This window comes from Hemitrygon akajei, chromosome 14 (genome assembly GCF_048418815.1).
Source record: "Hemitrygon akajei chromosome 14, sHemAka1.3, whole genome shotgun sequence".
NCBI classification, from domain to species: domain Eukaryota; kingdom Metazoa; phylum Chordata; class Chondrichthyes; order Myliobatiformes; family Dasyatidae; genus Hemitrygon; species Hemitrygon akajei.
Genome location: NC_133137.1, coordinates 51,193,349 through 51,211,749, shown reverse-complemented (window position 1 = coordinate 51,211,749; position 18,401 = coordinate 51,193,349). Strand labels below are relative to the sequence as shown.

Here is an 18,401-nt window from a genome sequence, read left to right as displayed (position 1 = left end):
GAGAGTTGCGTAGGGAACGATCCCTGTGGAAAGCAGAAAGTGTGCGGGGTGGGGAGAAGATGTGCTCGGTGGTGGGATCTCGCTGGAGATGGCAGAAGTTTCGGCTAATTGTGTGGTGGACGTGGAGGCTGGTGGGATGGTAGGTGAGGACAAGAGGAACCCTATCCCTGGTAGGGTGGTGGGAGGATAGGGTGAGAGCAGACGTGTGTGAAATGGAAGAGATGCAGTGTTGATGGTGGAGGAAGGGAAGGCCCTTTCTTTGAAAAAGGAGGGCATCTCCTTCATTCTAGAATGAAAAGCCTCATCTTGAGAGCAGATGCGGCAGCGACGGAGGAGTCAAGAGAAGTGGGAAGCATTTTGCTTAGTGATCAGCAGTAGGCCAAAGAACCTGTGCTGAAGAATTGGTTTAGTTAGGTGTTTAGTTACTAGTTTAACTAGTTTGCCATGACATTGTGAGCTGAAAGGGCCTGTTCCTTTACTCTGTGGTTTTAATAAGCTTTAAAGTTTGCAACACCTCAAGAAGCTTCATATCCAAAGTACTTAGACAACTGCAGTGCAGAAAGTTCTGTGGCACAGCGTGATCCCACAAACACATGATATCCGTGGCCAGGTGTCTATTTTAATAAATCATAATTAACCAAGACACATTATTGACCAGGGCACCTCTGTATTTCTTCAGGCAAGGTTCTTCAGCCCATCCTGACAGTGCAGATAACATCTCAGTTCAACAAGAAGAACAGAAAATGCCAGAAACACTCAGCAGCTTGAGCACCATCTGTGGAAAGGGGAACTGTTAACATCTGGGGTCTGCAGGGCAGCCCAGATTTTTCTGTTTCCACTTCAGACTACTAGCATCTACAGTTCTGTTTTGAGTTTCCCCTCCGTTTACCTGCAGGAAGATACTCGCTAGTGAAGCATTGAAGTCTCTAGTATGAAGTTGCTTAATTTGGTGCAGATTATGGAATACAACGCACGCTCTCTGAATTGCAGGACATGATGATGGTTACCATGAGAAGTGGACAGTCAGTCACAAGACTACAGCAATGGACAGGCCAGCAAAGGGTAAGCAGTCTTTGCAGGAGTTGTAAACACAGCAGGTTCAACAATCCAGAGCAACAAACACAAAATACTGGAGGAACTCAGCCGGTCAGGTGGCAGCTATGGAGAGAAAAACACAATTAGTGCTTTGGGTCAAGATCTTTCATCAAGACTGGAAAGAAGGGGCAGAAGCCATTTTGAGGTCAGAGGGCACAAGCTGGCTGGTGATAGGTGAAACCAGGTGGGGGGGATGTGGGTACGTGAGGGAGGGGTGGATAAAGTGAGAAGCTGGAAGAGGTGGAAGAAGAAGGAATCTAATAGGAGAGGAGAGTGGACCATGGGAGAGAGGGAAGGAGGAGGGGCACCAGAGGGAGGTGATGGTTAGGTGAGGAGATGGGGTAAGAGGGGAGCCAGAATGGGAACTGGAAAGAGAAAGAAGGGGGAATGGGGAGAAATTACCTGAAGATAGAGAAATCAATGTTCATGGAACTAGGTTGGAGGCTATCCAGACAGAATATGAGGTCTTGCTCCTCCAACCTGAGAGTGGCCTCATTGTGGCAGTAAAGGAGGCCGTGGGCCAGCATATCAGAATGGGAATGGGAAGTACTGTGATAGAAGACAACGTGAAAGTTTTCACTGCACCTTTCAGTAGGTCTATCACTTCAAGCTGACAAAGATCACATCTGACGGAATGCTGCTACTTACATTGGGAGTGAGGAACAAGTTGAGGTGTTTATGGAGGAGGGCCTGGTTCTGTGGATTTCCTGCACAGAAATTCTGCACAAATCCATGGGCCAGATTCATGATTTCGTTCATCTTGGCATCTGTCTGCAAAATGAATTTAACACTGATTTGCATCATTTTTCCTGAGGAAAATCCCTACCTGTAACATTCAAATTCTGAGTGCCTTGTGGCTGTAGACTCAAAGCTCCAAGGTTACCTTCTCGTACGGGATCTGAAGGAGGTCCAGCACAGCGGTGTGAGCTGCCATGTTCTTCAGGAGGCGTTGCTGCTGGCTCCGGCTCCGCCGCGCATTCTGTACACACAGCTTACTGAGGCGGAGCAGAATCTGCAAAGAACAAACCAGGGAGGCCGTCAGGCTCAGACTGACCAACTGCCAAGAGGCCGAGAGGGGATGTCGATGCAACCCTCAGCATCTCTGTAACGCTCAGCATGCGAAGAAAGAGAAGTTGCATTCTTTGGAGTTGAGAAGAACGAGGGGCAATCTTATTGAAAGCCACGCCTTCTGGATGTGTCTGGCTATTCAGGGTACGTCTTCTTCTGATTACTACCATCAGGGAGGAGGTGCAGGAGCCTGAAGATGCATCATGACAGTTAATGATCAGCTCCTTCCACTCCGCCATCACATTTTTGAATGGTCCATGAACCTATGAACTACCTCACTATTTTGCTGTTTTTGCAAAATATATCTATTTTTATAAATATATCTATATTTATAATATTTATTTTTATAATAAAAATATATCTATTTTTATATATTTCTTATTATAATTCAGAGCAATTGCATTGTATTGCTGCTGCAAAACAACAGATTTTATTTATTTTATTTGGAGGTACAATACAGTAACAGGCCCTTCTGGCCCAGTGAACCCGGGCCACCCAGTGACCAATTAACCTGCTAACCTGTCTTTGGACTGTGGGAGAAAACCAGAGCACCTGGAGGAAATCCACACCCACATGGGGAAAGCGTACAGACTGCTTACAGACAGAACTGGGACAATTTTCACAGCGTATGTCAATGGTAATAAAACCTGATTCTGAGATGTAAGAAGGGATTTGACAGGACAGATTGCTGTGTTGATTCCACAAGTGGGAGAATCTCGAATGAACATTATACTCGGTTTGAGTGATCATGCAGAGGAGGGAGATAAACCTCTGAAAGATTGGGATTTTCTTCTTTAAAGATTTCTTATTATAATTTATAGTATTTTACAGTATTACACTGTACTGCTGTGGCAAAACAACACATTTCATGACAGTCAGTAATGACAGACCTGGCTCTGATTCAGTTACTGAGGGGGAAGCGAAGCTGGCACAGGAGAAGATAAGGCCTGGAGCAGATTGGCCACCATCATACTAAGTGGACGGGTAAACTTGGGCCTCCTCTGGCTCATTTCTCCTTTTGTGCTTCTGTTCTTAAGTACTCACCCGAATAACTCCCAGGCGTGAGTCCTGCCTGAAAGACATTTGCTACTTGAAAAGGCTTAAATAGTGAACTTCCAGTGGACACTGCCCTGTCCAAACAACCCAACGCCAGGATTGAAAGGAAGAATTAACTCAGCAGAATGGGCAGTGTGAGCTGGAAGGGAGTCACGTCACAGACAGTTACCCCTGAAGAAAGGCAGCGTTGGGATGCTGTCAATGTTCACCCACCTCCTTCACAATCTTGTAGTTATTGCTGCTGTTGCTGTCTATTTGTGGCTTTTTGTTGCCGTCTTGTACAGGGCTCAGGATTCCCGGATCCTTGAAGGTTAAAAAAAAATCGAAGGAATCAAGGTTACTGAGTCAGGGAAACAATACAGTTTAAATTTGTTTACAATGGGTCTTTCCAGCTCAACAAAACCGTGTGGCCCAATTACACCCAAATGACCAACTAGGCTGTACACCTTTGGAACGTGGGAGAGCAGAGCACCCAGAGGAAACCTGGACAGTCAAGGGGAGAATGGAAAACTCCCTACAGACAGTGGAGGAATTGAATCAGGGTCACTGGTGCTGTAATAACAGTGCACTAACCGTTACAATGCTGTCTCACGCCCCAGAGCAAAACCAGACCTAAAACAGTGAACTTGGCAACTCAGTTCCACGGAGCTGTAGACAGGTATGACCCACGTAAGGAACGACACTGCTGAGACAGATACCAACACGAAACCCCACCCTGACGAAACTTACCTTCAGCTCAATCAATCAAACTGCAGCAAATTAGCATTCTTATTCTTTCTCTGGGGTATATCACTCATTCCATTTACAATGTCTGATGATGCAAATTCATGTGTTGTCAGTCATTTACAATCTATTTAGTTATTGAGATACAACGTAGAACAGGCCCTTCCGGCCTTTCAGCAGCCCCCGTTTTAACCGAGCCTAATCACCGGACGGTTTACAATGACTGTGGGAGGAAACCCACGCAGTCACGGGGAAAACGTACAAACTCCTTACAGGGAGCTGCTGGAATTGAACCCGGGTCACTGGTACTGTAACGCGTTGTGATTTGTACATGCCACCCAGTACAAAGTATTCCATTGGGAATTGGTTTATTATTGCCACGTGAACTAAGATACAGTGAAAAGCTTCTGTCTGCATGCCATCCAGGCAGATCAGTCCAACATAAGTTCATCGAGGCAGTACAAAAGAGAAACAAAAGGGATAAAACAAATTGCAGAATATGGTCAGAAAGTGCAACGCAGGTACATAGAGTTCGGGTAGAATGAGAAATCAAGAGTTCATATCTATTGTACAGGAGCTTTTTTTCCAAGAGTCTTAAGACAGCAGAAACTATCCATGAGGGGACATCAGTGATGGAGTAAAAGAGGGCTCAATGAAATGTGAGTGCTTTTCACAAAGGCACACAGATATAGGGGCTTACTGAGGTTCAATGAGTGGGCAAGAGGCCAGAGTTTCAGGTGAGAGGTAGAAGGTTTAAAAGGATCTTGAGGGTTGGTTTTTTTTAACATGAAGATATATTAATATTTGAAACATATTACCACACTGATATTTAACTTGGCAGATGAACTATAATGCAAAAAATGTGAGGGTTGTCTTTCTGGACAGAGAAATAAAAAAAGCAAATTAGTAGCTAAGTGGTTTGAAACTGCAAAGCATTGTCATATATGGGGCACAAAGCAAGAAATTAAAATGGTTACTGGAATGTCGACCTTTATTGCAAAGGAATGGAGTATAAAACTAAGGAAATGTAGATGTAAGCTATTTGCTAGGTGTTTGTGAGACCACGTCCAGAATACTACCTACAGTTTGGTCTCCGTACTTAAGAATCCTCATTGAAGCAGTGTGGAGAAGGTTTGTATGGTTGATCTCTGGGAAGAAGGTGTTAATGTATGAAGCAAGGTTGCATAGAAACATAGAAAATAAGTGCAGGAGTAGGCCATTCGGCCCTTCAAGCCTGCACCACCATTCAGTATGATCATGGCTGATCATCCAACTCAAAACCCTGTACCTGCTTTCTCTCCATACCCCCTGATCCCTTTAGCCACAAGGGCCATATCTAACTTCCTCTTAACTATAGCCAATGAACTGGCTTCAACTGTTTCCTGTGGCAGAGAATTCCACAGATTCACCACTCTCTGTGTGAAGAAGTTTTTCCTCATCTCGGTCCTAAAAGGCTTCCCCTTTATCCTTAGACTGTGACCCCTCATTCTGGACTTCCCCAACATCAGAAACCATCTTCCTGCATCTAGCCTGTCCAATCCCTTTAGAATTTTATACATTTCAATAAGATCCCCCCTCAATCTTCTAAATTCCAGTGAGTATAAGCCTAGTCGATCCATTCTTTCTTCATATGAAACTCCTGCCATCCCAGGAATCAATCTGGTGAACCTTCTTTGTACTCCCTCTATGGCAAGAATGTCTTTCCTCAGATTAGGGGACCAAAACTGCACACAATACTCCATGTGCGGTCTCACCAAGGCCTTGTACAACTGCAGTAGAACCTCCCTGCTCCTGTACTCAAATCCTTTTGCTATGAATGCCAACATACCATTTGCCTTTTTCACCGCCTGCTGTACCTGCATGCCCACCTTCAATGATAGGTTAGGTTAGCATAGGTTAGGCCCATACTCAATGGAATTTAGAAGAAAGAGAGATGACTTTATTGAAATAAAGTCTGACTGGGTGACAGCTGACAGGATGTTGTTCCCAGTGAGGAACCAATACAATTGGACAGTGTTTAAATCTGCAGGGTTTTGCCCCAAACTTGATTCCAACTAAGTTCTGGATGCACAATGTTTAATGTTAAAGGAGCAACACACACACACACACACACACACACACACACACACACACACACACACACACACACACACACACACACACACACACACACACACACACACACACACACACACACACACACACACACACACACACACACACACACACACACACACCTGGAGGAACTCAAAGGGTCAGGCAGCATCTATGGAGGGAAATGATGTTTTGGGCTAAGACCCTTCATCATGACTACTGATGAGTTTACTTTCCTCTATAAAAGTTGCCTGGCCTGCTGAGTTCCTCCTGCATTTTCTGTGTGTTGTTTATTTGTTTGTTTATGTATTTATTGTGATATCATGTGAAACAGGCTATTGCACATTCCACAATCCATGGGGAGGATGAGCAGAGTCCTTACAGATGTTGTCAGAATTGACTCAGATGCACTAGGCTGCGATGGCATTGTGCTAACTGCTACACTACCGTGGCACCAGATTGCAGTCTCCTTTGTGTCTCGATGTAAGACCAATGGTGCTGTTTCATTAACTAAACTGAAAATAGGCAAACCACAAAAAATAACCACAGCATTAACCCACCAACCACTAGATAAACCAATTTAAAATGATGGCAACAATGTTAAAAACCATCTTCAGGCTACAGTAATGGATAGCAAACAGTCTCCTCAAAAATATAACAGGACCAAGGGATATTTTATTAATGTATCAGACTGCCCTCAAAGGTTCCAGGGGCAGTTAAAAGTGGTCCAGAAATTATCACAATTCATGAACAAACAGGGAAGCAATGATTCATTTAACCTGTAAGTTGGGCCAGTTTCATGAAAAGCCTAGATCACTCTTATACCGCCATCAAAAAATAGTCACAGATGCTGAAGTTGTTTAGAGGAAACTTATACTTTAAATGTTGCAGCCATGACACTGCATTCAGGCAGATTACAGGGAAACATCCACCCCAGCGGGATGAGAACACCAGGCCCAAATTGTTAACAAACCTCGGCCTTCACATCATCTGCTCCTTCAGCCTGGTTCTCACTGCTGCTATAATTCCCTTTCTTCTCCACCCATAACTCGGATTTTTCCACTGTTAGGCGTAGCAAGTCCAAGTCAGCTTTGATCTGCTTGTAGTTATCCACATCCTGAGAAGAGACAAGTAACTGGACCTGGAACACAAGAAGAAAGGCTGTGAATACCGTACCGTACACATCAGGCAGTGGAACATTTCTGTGGTTGTGATCAGGTTCCAGCCCCAAGGCCTGACCCCTCCCAATCCGCATTGCTTCCTTCGGACTGAGAGCCCTCTGGAAACTCCCCATTCCCTCAGCTCCAGCTTCACGCAAGTCCCAAACATCTTTCAGCCCCAAGCTGGAAGTGAAGCTGTCAGCTGCCTGTGACTCAGTTCCACAGTTTCTTTCCCAAGCTTTCATCTTTCCAACACTTGCTTTTCCATCTTCTCACTGGGAATCTGGCATGGAATTTCCTGTCGTGCCCCACATGACTTCTGCGGGACATTATTCTCCCTGCAATGGGAATCAGAAAGAGACTTTTCCCAAGTTACTCTGGGAGAGACCTCGGTTGGCTCTAAGACAGTAAGACATAGGATCACAGAGTCATAGAGCACTACAGCACAGAAACAGGTTCTTTGGCCCATCAAGACCATGCCAAACTATTGTTCTGTCTAGTCACTTTGACCCACTCCTAGGCTATAGTCCTCCACACCCCTCCCATTCATGTACTAAGTACTGATTATGCCATTTGGCCCATCTAGTCTGCTCTGCCATTCAATCATGCTTTTCCTGGGAGAGCGAGGTCTTCCCTCTGCAGAGTTGCACTGGGGACCCTATCAGATGAGCTGCTTACTTGCCCATTTATCTCTAGGAGCATTCCACTGACCCTTGTGGCAACTGTAATTCCACAGGTGTATCCATCTGACTCCCTCACTCCATCAGCCCAGACACCCTCCCCTACTCCTCCTCCAGCTGGAGTCATTCTTCCCCCAAATCTACCTCTGATATGCCCCCCATACTTTCTCCAATCACCTTAATATGCACTCTCATATTAGCGGTTCCCATCCTGGGAACAGTCTCTGGCTATCCACTCGATCTATGCCTCTTATCGCCTTGTACACCTCTATTAAGTCATCTCTCATCCTCCTTTGCTCCAAAAGAGAAAAGCCCTAACTCACTCAACCTGTCCTCATAGAATGCTCTCTAATCCAGGTAGCATCCTTTCTAAAGCATCTAAATCCTTCTTATATTAATACAACCAGAAATGAACACAATACTCCAAGTGTGGCCTAACCAAAGTATCAGGCCTGCACATTCAGGTTCCTTCCAGTCTCCACCAGTTAACAGGAGTTACCAGCCACTTGTCACCTGCAGCCTATTTAAGCTCAGCCCTCATCCACAGTCCTTGTTCACTCATTCGAAGCAACCAGCCACAACCAGTTGCTCCTAGTCTTCAGTTACCTTGTTGTCTGTGAGTTTAGTATCCATTCTGTCTTGTTTTGTGGCCCCTTGAGGTTTGCTATTTTGCAGTTTATCATTAAAGTTGACGCTCACCACTATCTCATCTCAGCAGCTCTCCTTTCGGTCAAACCTCCTCTCCATTTCCCTGACACCAAGGCTTTATATAGCTACAAACACAAAATACTGGAGAAACTCAGCTATGATCATAGGTGCTGCCTGACCTGCAGAATTCCTCCATCAGTTTGGGTTTTTCCTCTGGATTGCCAGCATCTGCAGAATGTTTTGGATCCAGGGTTTTATAGACCTGCAACATTACCTCACACTCTCAATCAATCCCTCGACTAACACACTATACGCCTTCTTAACCACCCTTCGTGATGTGGATCCTCTCACATCCCAAAGACGTGTGAATTCACGGATTAATTGGCCACTATAAATTGTCCCTAGTGTGTAGGTGAGTGGTAGAGTTAACAGAGAGTTGATGGAAATGTGTGGAGAATAATATGGAATGTCGTTATTAGTCAAAGTAAGAGTCAAGAAGTTATGTTCCAGCTTTATAAAACTCTGGCTAGGCCATATCTGGAGTATTGCATTCAATTCTGGTCACCAAATTATACAAAAGATGTGGAGACTTTGGAGAGGGTATATGTAGAAGAGATTTACCAGCGTGCTGCTTGGATGAAAAGGTATGTTTCGTAAGGGGAGGTTGGACAAGCTCAGTCTCTGGAGTAGCAGAGGCTTGAGTGAAAACCTGATAGAATTGTATGAAATTACAGGACATCTGGTATTACGAGTCTAGTACCAGAGGGCATACATTTAAGGTGAGAGGGAATAAGTTCAAATGAGATAAGTAGGACAAGTGTTTTTACACAGAGAGTGGTGGGTGCCTGAAATACACTGGAAGCCGATACGATAGAGGCAGTTCGATAGGTACATGAGTGTGCTGGTGATGGAGGGACGTGGACATTTTGTAGACAGACGTGATTAGTTTAGTTAGGTATTTAAATACTGGTTTAATTAATTGAGGGCCACAGAGCCTGTTCTTGTGCTATACTGTTCTATCTTCTACATTGTAGTGCAGGACTGGGTAAATGGGGGCAGATTTAGTGTGCTTCTGTCCTATACCACTCTAGGACCAGAAATGGAGAAGAGGGCCTTGGATGTAGGAACTGCTGTAAGTATTTAAAGAGGATTTTGTACCTGTTTGAAAGCCTGGAGGAGCTCCGCTCTTTGGCTAAAATGTTTGAAGAGCAATTGTAGGGCACCGGACACGAGAGGGGGATAGTCATGCATGATCAGGTGGACGAGGACTCGCAAGAACGTCCGCCCCCCTTCATCATCCAGTTCCACCGAGTTCCTCTCCTGACTGCAGAGAGAGACATAGCATATCACCAGGAAGTTCAGGTCATTCTTGAGAACAATGAGACTGGAGCTTTAACAGCTGCCTCCTCTTCACACAAGTAGCTCCCATTAGGTAGAGCCACCATTACCATGGCTGCACAAGATGGGAAGCAGTCCATAGCTCAGGTAATGATGCGTCGGAGTACAGGAAGGAGATAGGGAGCATAGTAACATGACATCATGACAACCACCCTTCCCTCAGGGTCAGCAAAACAAATCATCTGCCCATTGGCTTCAGGGCGGGTGGCGGGTGTCTGTGCCCTTGCTCCTGTTTCCATCAGTGGTGCTGAGGTTGAGAAGGTTCAAACCTTCAAGTTCCTGGGAGTGATTAACGACAACAGCCTGTTCTGGTTCAGCCATATGGACAGGAAAGCTCACCGATGCCTCTATTCCTTCAGGAGGCCAAAGAAATTTGGCTTGTCGTTATTGACTCTTACCAATTTTTATTGATTCCCATAGAAAGCATCCTATCTGGATGCATCACGGCTTGGTACAGTGTCTGCTCTGTCTGTGACCACAAGAAATTGCAGAGTCGTGGACACAGCTCAGCACATCATAGAAACCAGCCTCCCCTCCATGGATTCTATCTACACTTCTCGCTGCCTGAGTAAAGCAGCCAACAGAAGATTCCACTCATCCCAGACATTTTCTCTTCTTGCCTCTCCCATTGGGCAGAAGGTACAACACTACCACCAGGCTCAAGGACAGCTTCTATCCCGCTGTTATAAGGTCACTGAATAGTTCCCGGGAATGATAAGATGGACTCTTGACCTCCCGATCTAACGTGTTATGATCTTGCGCTTTACTCTCTATGTGCAATGCACTTTCTCTGTAGCTGTTACACTTCATTTTGCATTCTGTTATTGTTACACTTTGTTCTACATCACTGCACTGTGTATGATTTGAACAGTATGTAAGACAAGCTTTTCACTGTACCTTGGTACATGAGACAATAACAAACCTTGTAGGGAAGATCACTGCCGATGTAAACACAGTGAGATTGCATAAACAACAATGGGATCAATGGCAGGGAGGCCACCTTTACTGCACTGGTTGCATTAGACATAGGGCCTTTAAAATGGCTTCACCCTACATCCACCCTGCGAGAGATGCTCAGGTCTGGGTTTAATTACATTAACCCTGCCAGAGTACAGCCCTCTTCTTAGTGCACAGATTACATTTGAGCCTTCAACCCCTGACCTTCCGCCTGAGAGGCGGGGGTGGTGGTGATGAATTGACGTGACACCTAATGGTCTCGCGGGGAAGGACTCACCTCAGCCATGGCTTTGTCAGGAGGGGGGGGTGTTGGCTTAACAGCGTTGATTGATGTGGCTGGTAATGATTCTCTCCGTAAGTAATCATGAAGACAGAAGTGGTCGAGTGCAACACGAATCCCACTCAACAAGAGCTTGTGAGCTGTGGGTGGGTGGGAGGTAGAACTGCTTGTAGCCACTCCGGTTGTGATGGGAACAAACTCAGTGCTTGTGTGTTACCTTGGAAAAATCTCCCAGCTGTAGAGGGGACGGTCAGCTGAGTGGGGAGAGGAGGTGGGGATGGAGCAGCTCCCACCAATCGACACCTGGAGTCTGCCCACCCTCACCGCGCTCGGGCCCCAGTCACAGCACAACCCACACCCTGCCCTCCAGCCCAGCCAGCACCCACCCTGCTGGGCAGCCGCTCCTCACCGAGCTGTGGGGTGAAGCACCAGTGGGCAGGGTGGTCCCAGATCGGTGGGGCAGCAGGATTCCACACTCAGGGTTCAGGCACAGCCTGGAAAGGGGGTGTCCTTAAAGTGTCAGGGAGAGGGGCTGCACCTCAGAGTGGAGGAGCAAAGTATTATAATGAACAGCTCTAGCACTAAATGGGGATCAACGTACCCACATTTTAACATGATGGGTTATAAGAAAAAAAACAAGGCATGTTTACAAATAAATTATTCTCAGGTTTCCAGCCGGGTACAGATAATGATTTTAATCAACATTTTGATGACAAACTCTGCTGTCTTCATCAGCAACGATATCTAAGCGTGTCTAGTCCAGTGGTATTTATACCCCTGTAATTGGTCCCTCCTGATTGGTTAGTCCTCATCCAATCCAGTCTCCGCTGTCCCACCTTGTTTACAATCGAATTCCAGTTCTTCAAGCAAGACCTTTGTGCATGTTTAATTTTCTGAATTACCAATTTATTGCTACCACAGGATATGGAAAAGGATTTGTAAGTCCTGACTATATGTGGTCATGTAAACTCAGCAGAGGTGGATTGGCAGGTTGCTTTGCCGCTTTCCCGGTGATGCCGGCGGGAACACAAATGAATGGAGATATAAAAGACTCCTGGCAGCATCACACAGGCTCTCCAGTCTCATTGTGCCAGCACCAGAGTAAAATGAAACAGGAATTGGCTTTTAGAAATACAAGGTTAAACAAAAACCACATGGGAATGGCTCCTACCTTCCTGCAAACATTGTCTCTGCCTGCTCTCCGATAGCCTCCAGGTCTGGCACTGTATAAAATAAAGCACAACTTTACAGGTGGTGACTGTGAAAAAGGTCAGACTTCATCACCTCCCTATCTGTGAGAGCATGAGAGGTGGTGATGAAACCACAGGGTCATTCGGAATTTGGTGGGACAGATGCAATATTGGATCAGTTGTCTGTTTCTCACCACACCTCATGCCCAAGTCACCCCCACCCCACCCTCCCGTCCACACCAATTTCTTCCCCTGTGGTGCCTGCTCCTACTTTACTCGTCGATGCTTATCCCTTTTAATCAAAACTTCTGCATTTTGTGCTTCACTTGATCATCAGAAATAAATTGCACCCTCACTAGAGATTAAGAGATTATTTTTAAGAGAGTGGCTTTTTCATTGTCACATGTATATCTAAAGATCAAAACATACGGTGAAATGAGTCATTTCCATTAATGACATACACAGTCTGAGATGTGTGGGGGCAGCCCTTATGTGACACTATAATTCTGACACTAACACAGCAGGCCCACAACTCACTAGCCCTAACCGTGCATCTTTGGAATGTAGGAGAAAACTGGAGCACCCAGAGGAAACCCACGCGGTCACAGTGAGAACTTACAGATAGCAACGGGAATTGAACCCAGATCACTGCCGCTGTAACAGTTAAGCTAAACTTTTTGCCACAAGCCACCACTATTTCATAATGCTATCAAGCACACACAAATGCACTCACCATTGTGTGATTAAAAAGAAAGCTTGTTTAAGAGTTCTGAATCACTATCTACTCTTTATTTTTGTGCATATCTCAATTACAGTAGTTCCTAAAACATTCTGCAAGTTTTACAAACCCAGCTGTGCAATTTCACGCTGCCAGATTCCGCCTCATACATAGAAACTCACAACGGACATACCAAGTCACTCTAGACTCAGCTGCTCCATTCTGCTGACATTTCACCCTCAATTTGACTTACTGTCCAATTCCCCATTGACTTTCCCCCACCCGAACTTAAGCTAGAATACTTCCCAAATTCCAGACAAGCGCTGCTCCTACGGCACAAGCACCAGGTACCACCTGACAGGTACCCCCGTTCACTGTGTTAAACACTCAGTCCGTTAGCAACCTCTCACCGTGGCTACAGCATTACTCCATAATGCTTCTTCCCTGCACGTCCCAAGCCAGTGATGTCCGACACTGAGGTAGTCACAGATTGATTATTCTTCCAAACTCCCCAGGTCACAGCCACCCATCTCTAACATTACAAGATCCACACTGTTCAACACTTCCCAAACAGCTCTGGGGGAGCTCCAGCAGTACCCTGACAAGCAGTTCACAAGGGCCTAGAAGGCAGAAGACAGAACAGTACAGGCCCTTCAGCCCCCGTTGCCCCATAGCCCCCCTTGCTTTCATCCACATGCAGAGCTAACCTTCCATCCCCAAGTGAGAGATCACTCAAAACTTCACCCTACCCAAATTCTGTCCAAAACAGGTTCTGGATATTAATGATGGTTCATTATAAATGCCCCTATTGTACCTATGTCTACCACCATCCCTGCCAGGGTGTTCCATGTACCCATCACTCTCTGTAAAAAAAAAATTACCTCTGACATCCTCCCCATACTTGCCTCCAGTCACCTTAAAACTTACCCCCACCCCACTCTGATATTAGCCGTTTCTGCCCTGGCAAAAAACCTCTTTTTGTCCTTTTGATCTATGCCTCTTATTATCTTGTATACCTCTATCAAGTCACCTCTTAACCTACTTCAGAGAAGCAAGAGGTCTGGGACAGGCTGCTAAATAACATATTTTACGCACACTTTGAAAGGGAGAATAAAGCTACACTTGTGCGAATCCTTGCAGTATCTGATGACCCTGTGACTGTCACTCAGAGTCCAATGTCAGAACATCTTTAAAGATGGTGAACCTTCACAAGGTGTCAGGCCCTGATGGTGTACCTGGTAGGGTTCTGAAAACCTGGGCCCACCAACAGACGAGAGTGTTCGAGGACATCTCCAATCTCTCTCTGCTGCAATTGGAGGCTCCCACCTGCTTCAAAAGGGCGACAATCATACCAGTGCCCAAGAAGAGCTGGGCAGGCTGTCTCAACGACTATCACCCAACGGCATTCACATCTACCATAATAGAAATCAACTCCTGCATAAGCAAGGACCTGTACCCACTGCAAACTGCCTATCACCACAACAATGGATGCAGTCTCACTGGCTCTCCACTCAGCCTTGGATCACCTGGACAACAGCAATACCTACGTCAGGCTGCTGTTTATTGATTACAGCTCAGCGTTCAACACAATCATATCCTCAGCTCTAACCAACAAGCATGAAAACCTGGGCCTCTGCAAATGGATCCTTGAGTTCTCGGCAGATCAGAAATATCATCTCCTGCTCGTTGACTGTCACTGGTGCAGCTCAGGTGTGTGTGCTTAGCCCACTACTCTACTCTCCCTACACACACAGTTGTGTGGCTAGGCACAGCTCAGGTGTGTGTGCTTAGCCCACTACTCTACTCTCCCCACACACACAGTTGTGTGGCTAGGCACAGCTCAGGTGTGTGTGCTTAGCCCACTACTCTACTCTCCCCACACACACAGTTGTGTGGCTAGGCACAGCTCAGGCATCATCAATACTGTACGTTTGCTGGTGACACGACAATTGTTGGCAGAATTGAAGACAGTGAGGAGAGGCATACAGGAGCACGACAGAAAAGCTGGTTAAGCAGTGTCACAGCAACAACCATGCACTCAACGTCAGTAAGTCCAAGGAATTAACTGTGGACTTCAGGAAGGGAAAGTCGAGGGAATATACACAGTCCTCATCAAGGGATCAGAGTGGAAAGCACGAGCAGTTTCAAGTTCCCGGCTGTCAACATCTCTGAGGATCTATCCTGGGCCCAACATATTGATTCAGTTACCAGGAAGGCACGACATTAGCTATATTTCATTAGGAGTTTGAGGAGAATTGGTATGTTACCAAAGACACTTGCCAAATTTCTACAATGAAGAGCATTCTAGCTGGCTGCATCGCCATTGGTTATGGAAGGGCCACTACGCAGCACAACACTGCTTCTTCCCCTCTGCTATTAGACTTCTGAATGGACAATATACCCAAGAACATTACCTTCGTATTTTTTCTCTTCTTGCACTACTTGTTTAATTTATTTCTATCTACTGGTTATTGTAACTTATAATTTTCCTTATTATGTATTGCAAAGTACTGCTGTTGTAAAACTACTTTCATGTGATAGACCAGTGAGACTGAACCCGATTCTGATTCTGATAAGAGGCCCACACTGGTTGTCATAGGACCACACAGATAAGAAACTGTTGTGTGCAGTTCTGGTCACTGACCTACAGGAAAGATATCAATAAGATTGAAAGAGTACAGAGAAAATTTACAAAGTTGTAGCCAGGCTTTGAGGAAGTTTTAGGGAAAGGTTGAATAGGTTAGGACTTTATTCCTTGGCGCATAGGAAAATGAGGTATACAATATTATGAGGTGTATGTGCAAGCAGGGTATAGGTGGCACCATGACGAGGTCCTGTTGTCCCTTGCTGACACACTGGAGCAGGAGAGGTGTAAAAAGAGACCGGCTGGCAAGGTTGGCATGAACGTTGCTGTCTGTGCTGGGCCTTGATGAAAAGAGCAAGAACCAAGCAGCTCGCAGGATGGGGAGGAAGCAGAAAGAGCCTCTTGCTGGATGAGAGGCAGGTGAGAGGAGTTGAGCTCAAAGTCAGGAACAGAAGGGCAGTAACTTGGCCACCACTGCTGACCCGCCAACTGGAGAGTGTAGTGGTTAAGGGTCAAAATGCTCTATGAAGGTTGGGCACCACCTGGTGGCATCTGTTCCTGGCCAAAGGCTATGGTTACCTCGTCAAGTAACTGAAGGGAGCACCCTGATGTATGATGCAAGTGAGAGGCGTAAATGTAAGCAAGCTTTTCCACTGAGATTGGGTGAGAATAGAACTAGAGGTCAAAGGTAAGGGTGAAAGGTGAAATATTTAAAGGGAACTTGTTCACCCAGAGAGTGATGTTGCTGTAGAAGGAGCTGCCAGTGGAAGTGGTAGATACAGGTTTGATTTCAACATTTAAGAGAAATTTGGAGGGAAGGATTGGACTCAGCAGATAACAGGTCGGTGCAGACTAGATAGGCTGAAGGGCCTGTTCTATGACTCTGTAACTCTAAACTTAAGCTGCCTTCCCTCGCCTCATCTCCACCCTAATGACAGGATCACTAGGTGCAGGAACCTTGGCAATTTTGCCCACAGCACAAGAATGAAATTAAAGACACGCTGACCTGTGTCACCGATCAGCCCCACAAATGGGGTGGGGGGGGGGGATTAAGGAGCAAAACGAAGAGGTGGATGGGAAAGAAAGAGGAAAGAAAAGAGGGCATGGGGAAAAGGGGGAAACAGAGAGAAATGAAGGTGGCAATGGTGGGTGCTGTAGGGCAGACAGGCCCTGACAGTGGTGTTGCAGTGAATCTGGTATCAGAGGATAAGGATCATTGGTCTGCCCGGAAGCTGACTGACCTGCTGGGATATTTACAGCACTTCTTGTTTTCATTATTTTGGCACAAAGAGAGACCTCATTACCACTGATTAGAAAAACAGACAGGTCGCATCAGCCACATCTCACAGACAAGGCACTTTGTGCGATGTATACCTCTCACTGCCACTTAGAAGTTTACATTCCTTGTAAACTTGGCCTTCACCAGTAAATAAACTTCTTAGTTCCCTGGCAAGCTTCCCAAGGATACAACAGAAGGCTATCACTTGCTGTGATTTACCCTCAAGTAAACCAGAAGATGTCATTTGTAATTCACTCTGATTGCAGGTTTCACACCACAGTTCGGGGTGTGTTTCACTCACCTGTGGTCTCTGTCGGTGAGCTTGTCAAGGAGTCAGAGGAATTACTATCTCCAAATTCCTTCTTGTAGATGGACAGCATGTAGGAGATGCGGTAGTCCAGTCTGACACTAAGAATGAACTGAAGAACAAGTCCTTTTTTATAATCATAAGCAGCATAGAGATAGAACACAGCAGGACTCTAGTTAGGTAATGAGATTCAATATGTTCAGATTTATTTTTAAATCAAAATAAAAACCATTAATCTGCTGTAACTAGAAAATATTTATTCCTATTATCTTGAAATTTCTTTAGCCAGAGAATCTGTGGAATCCATTGCCATGGACAGCAGCAGAGGCTAACATTGCATATACTTAAAGGGGAAGTTGATTAGTCAGGACTTCAAAGGTTACGGGGAGAAGACAGGACGATGGGGTTGAGGGGATAATAAATCAGCCACGATAGAATGAAAGAGCAGACTCGATGGGCTGAATAGCCTAATTCTGCTCCTATATCTTATGGTCTGAATCTCCCAAAACTCCCCCACACTCCACAGCAACTATTTGCATTTATTCATTTGTTAAAACAACCATAAGTCATGGCTTCACGCCAGTGAGGTCAAATCTTACAGACTTGTTAGAGTAGTTTAAGGAGGTGCCGAAGATGATTGATGAGGGTAGGGAATAGATGGTGTTTACATTTGTAAAGCATTTTACAAGGACCACAGGCCAACTAGATAAAATTATGAAATGCATAAAGAATTTTTTTTCTCTGGATAGAAATGTCAAATACTAAGGGGCAGAACTTTAATGTGAGAGGGGGAAGTTTAAACTCGATTTGTGAGGCAAGCTTACTTTACACTGAGAGAGGTAAGTGCCGAGAGTGCACGGCCAGAAGAAGGTAGTGGAAGCAGGTACAATAGAAACATTTATGGGGAGTTTAGACAGGCACATGAACAGGCAGGGAGTGGAGGGATATAGACTATATACAGGCAGATGGGACTGGTTTAAAATGACGTCATGTTTGGCACAGACACTGTGGGCCATAGGTCCAGTTTCTGTGCCGTTCTGTTCCATGAAGTGTTATGGGACAAAACTGAACTGTATATAGCAGGGGTTCCCAACATCGTTTATGCCATGGACCCCTACCACTAACCGAAGAGTCTGTGGACACCAGGATGGAAACCCCTGATTT

General features: G+C 45.5%; 1 protein-coding gene across 1 annotated transcript in view; it reads right to left on the bottom strand.

The window, feature by feature from the left end:
* itpr2 (inositol 1,4,5-trisphosphate receptor, type 2) overlaps window positions 1-18,401 on the bottom strand; it is a 272,542-nt gene that overhangs the window by 109,317 nt on the left and 144,824 nt on the right. The window contains exons 23-29 of the mRNA XM_073066048.1: window positions 17,232-17,349; window positions 12,331-12,382; window positions 9,683-9,848; window positions 7,010-7,177; window positions 3,433-3,522; window positions 1,979-2,107; window positions 1,744-1,866 (exon numbers count right to left, since the gene is read on the bottom strand). Of these exons, the coding sequence (XP_072922149.1) occupies window positions 1,744-1,866; window positions 1,979-2,107; window positions 3,433-3,522; window positions 7,010-7,177; window positions 9,683-9,848; window positions 12,331-12,382; window positions 17,232-17,349 (846 nt within the window). The remainder of the gene's footprint in view (window positions 1-1,743; window positions 1,867-1,978; window positions 2,108-3,432; window positions 3,523-7,009; window positions 7,178-9,682; window positions 9,849-12,330; window positions 12,383-17,231; window positions 17,350-18,401) is intronic.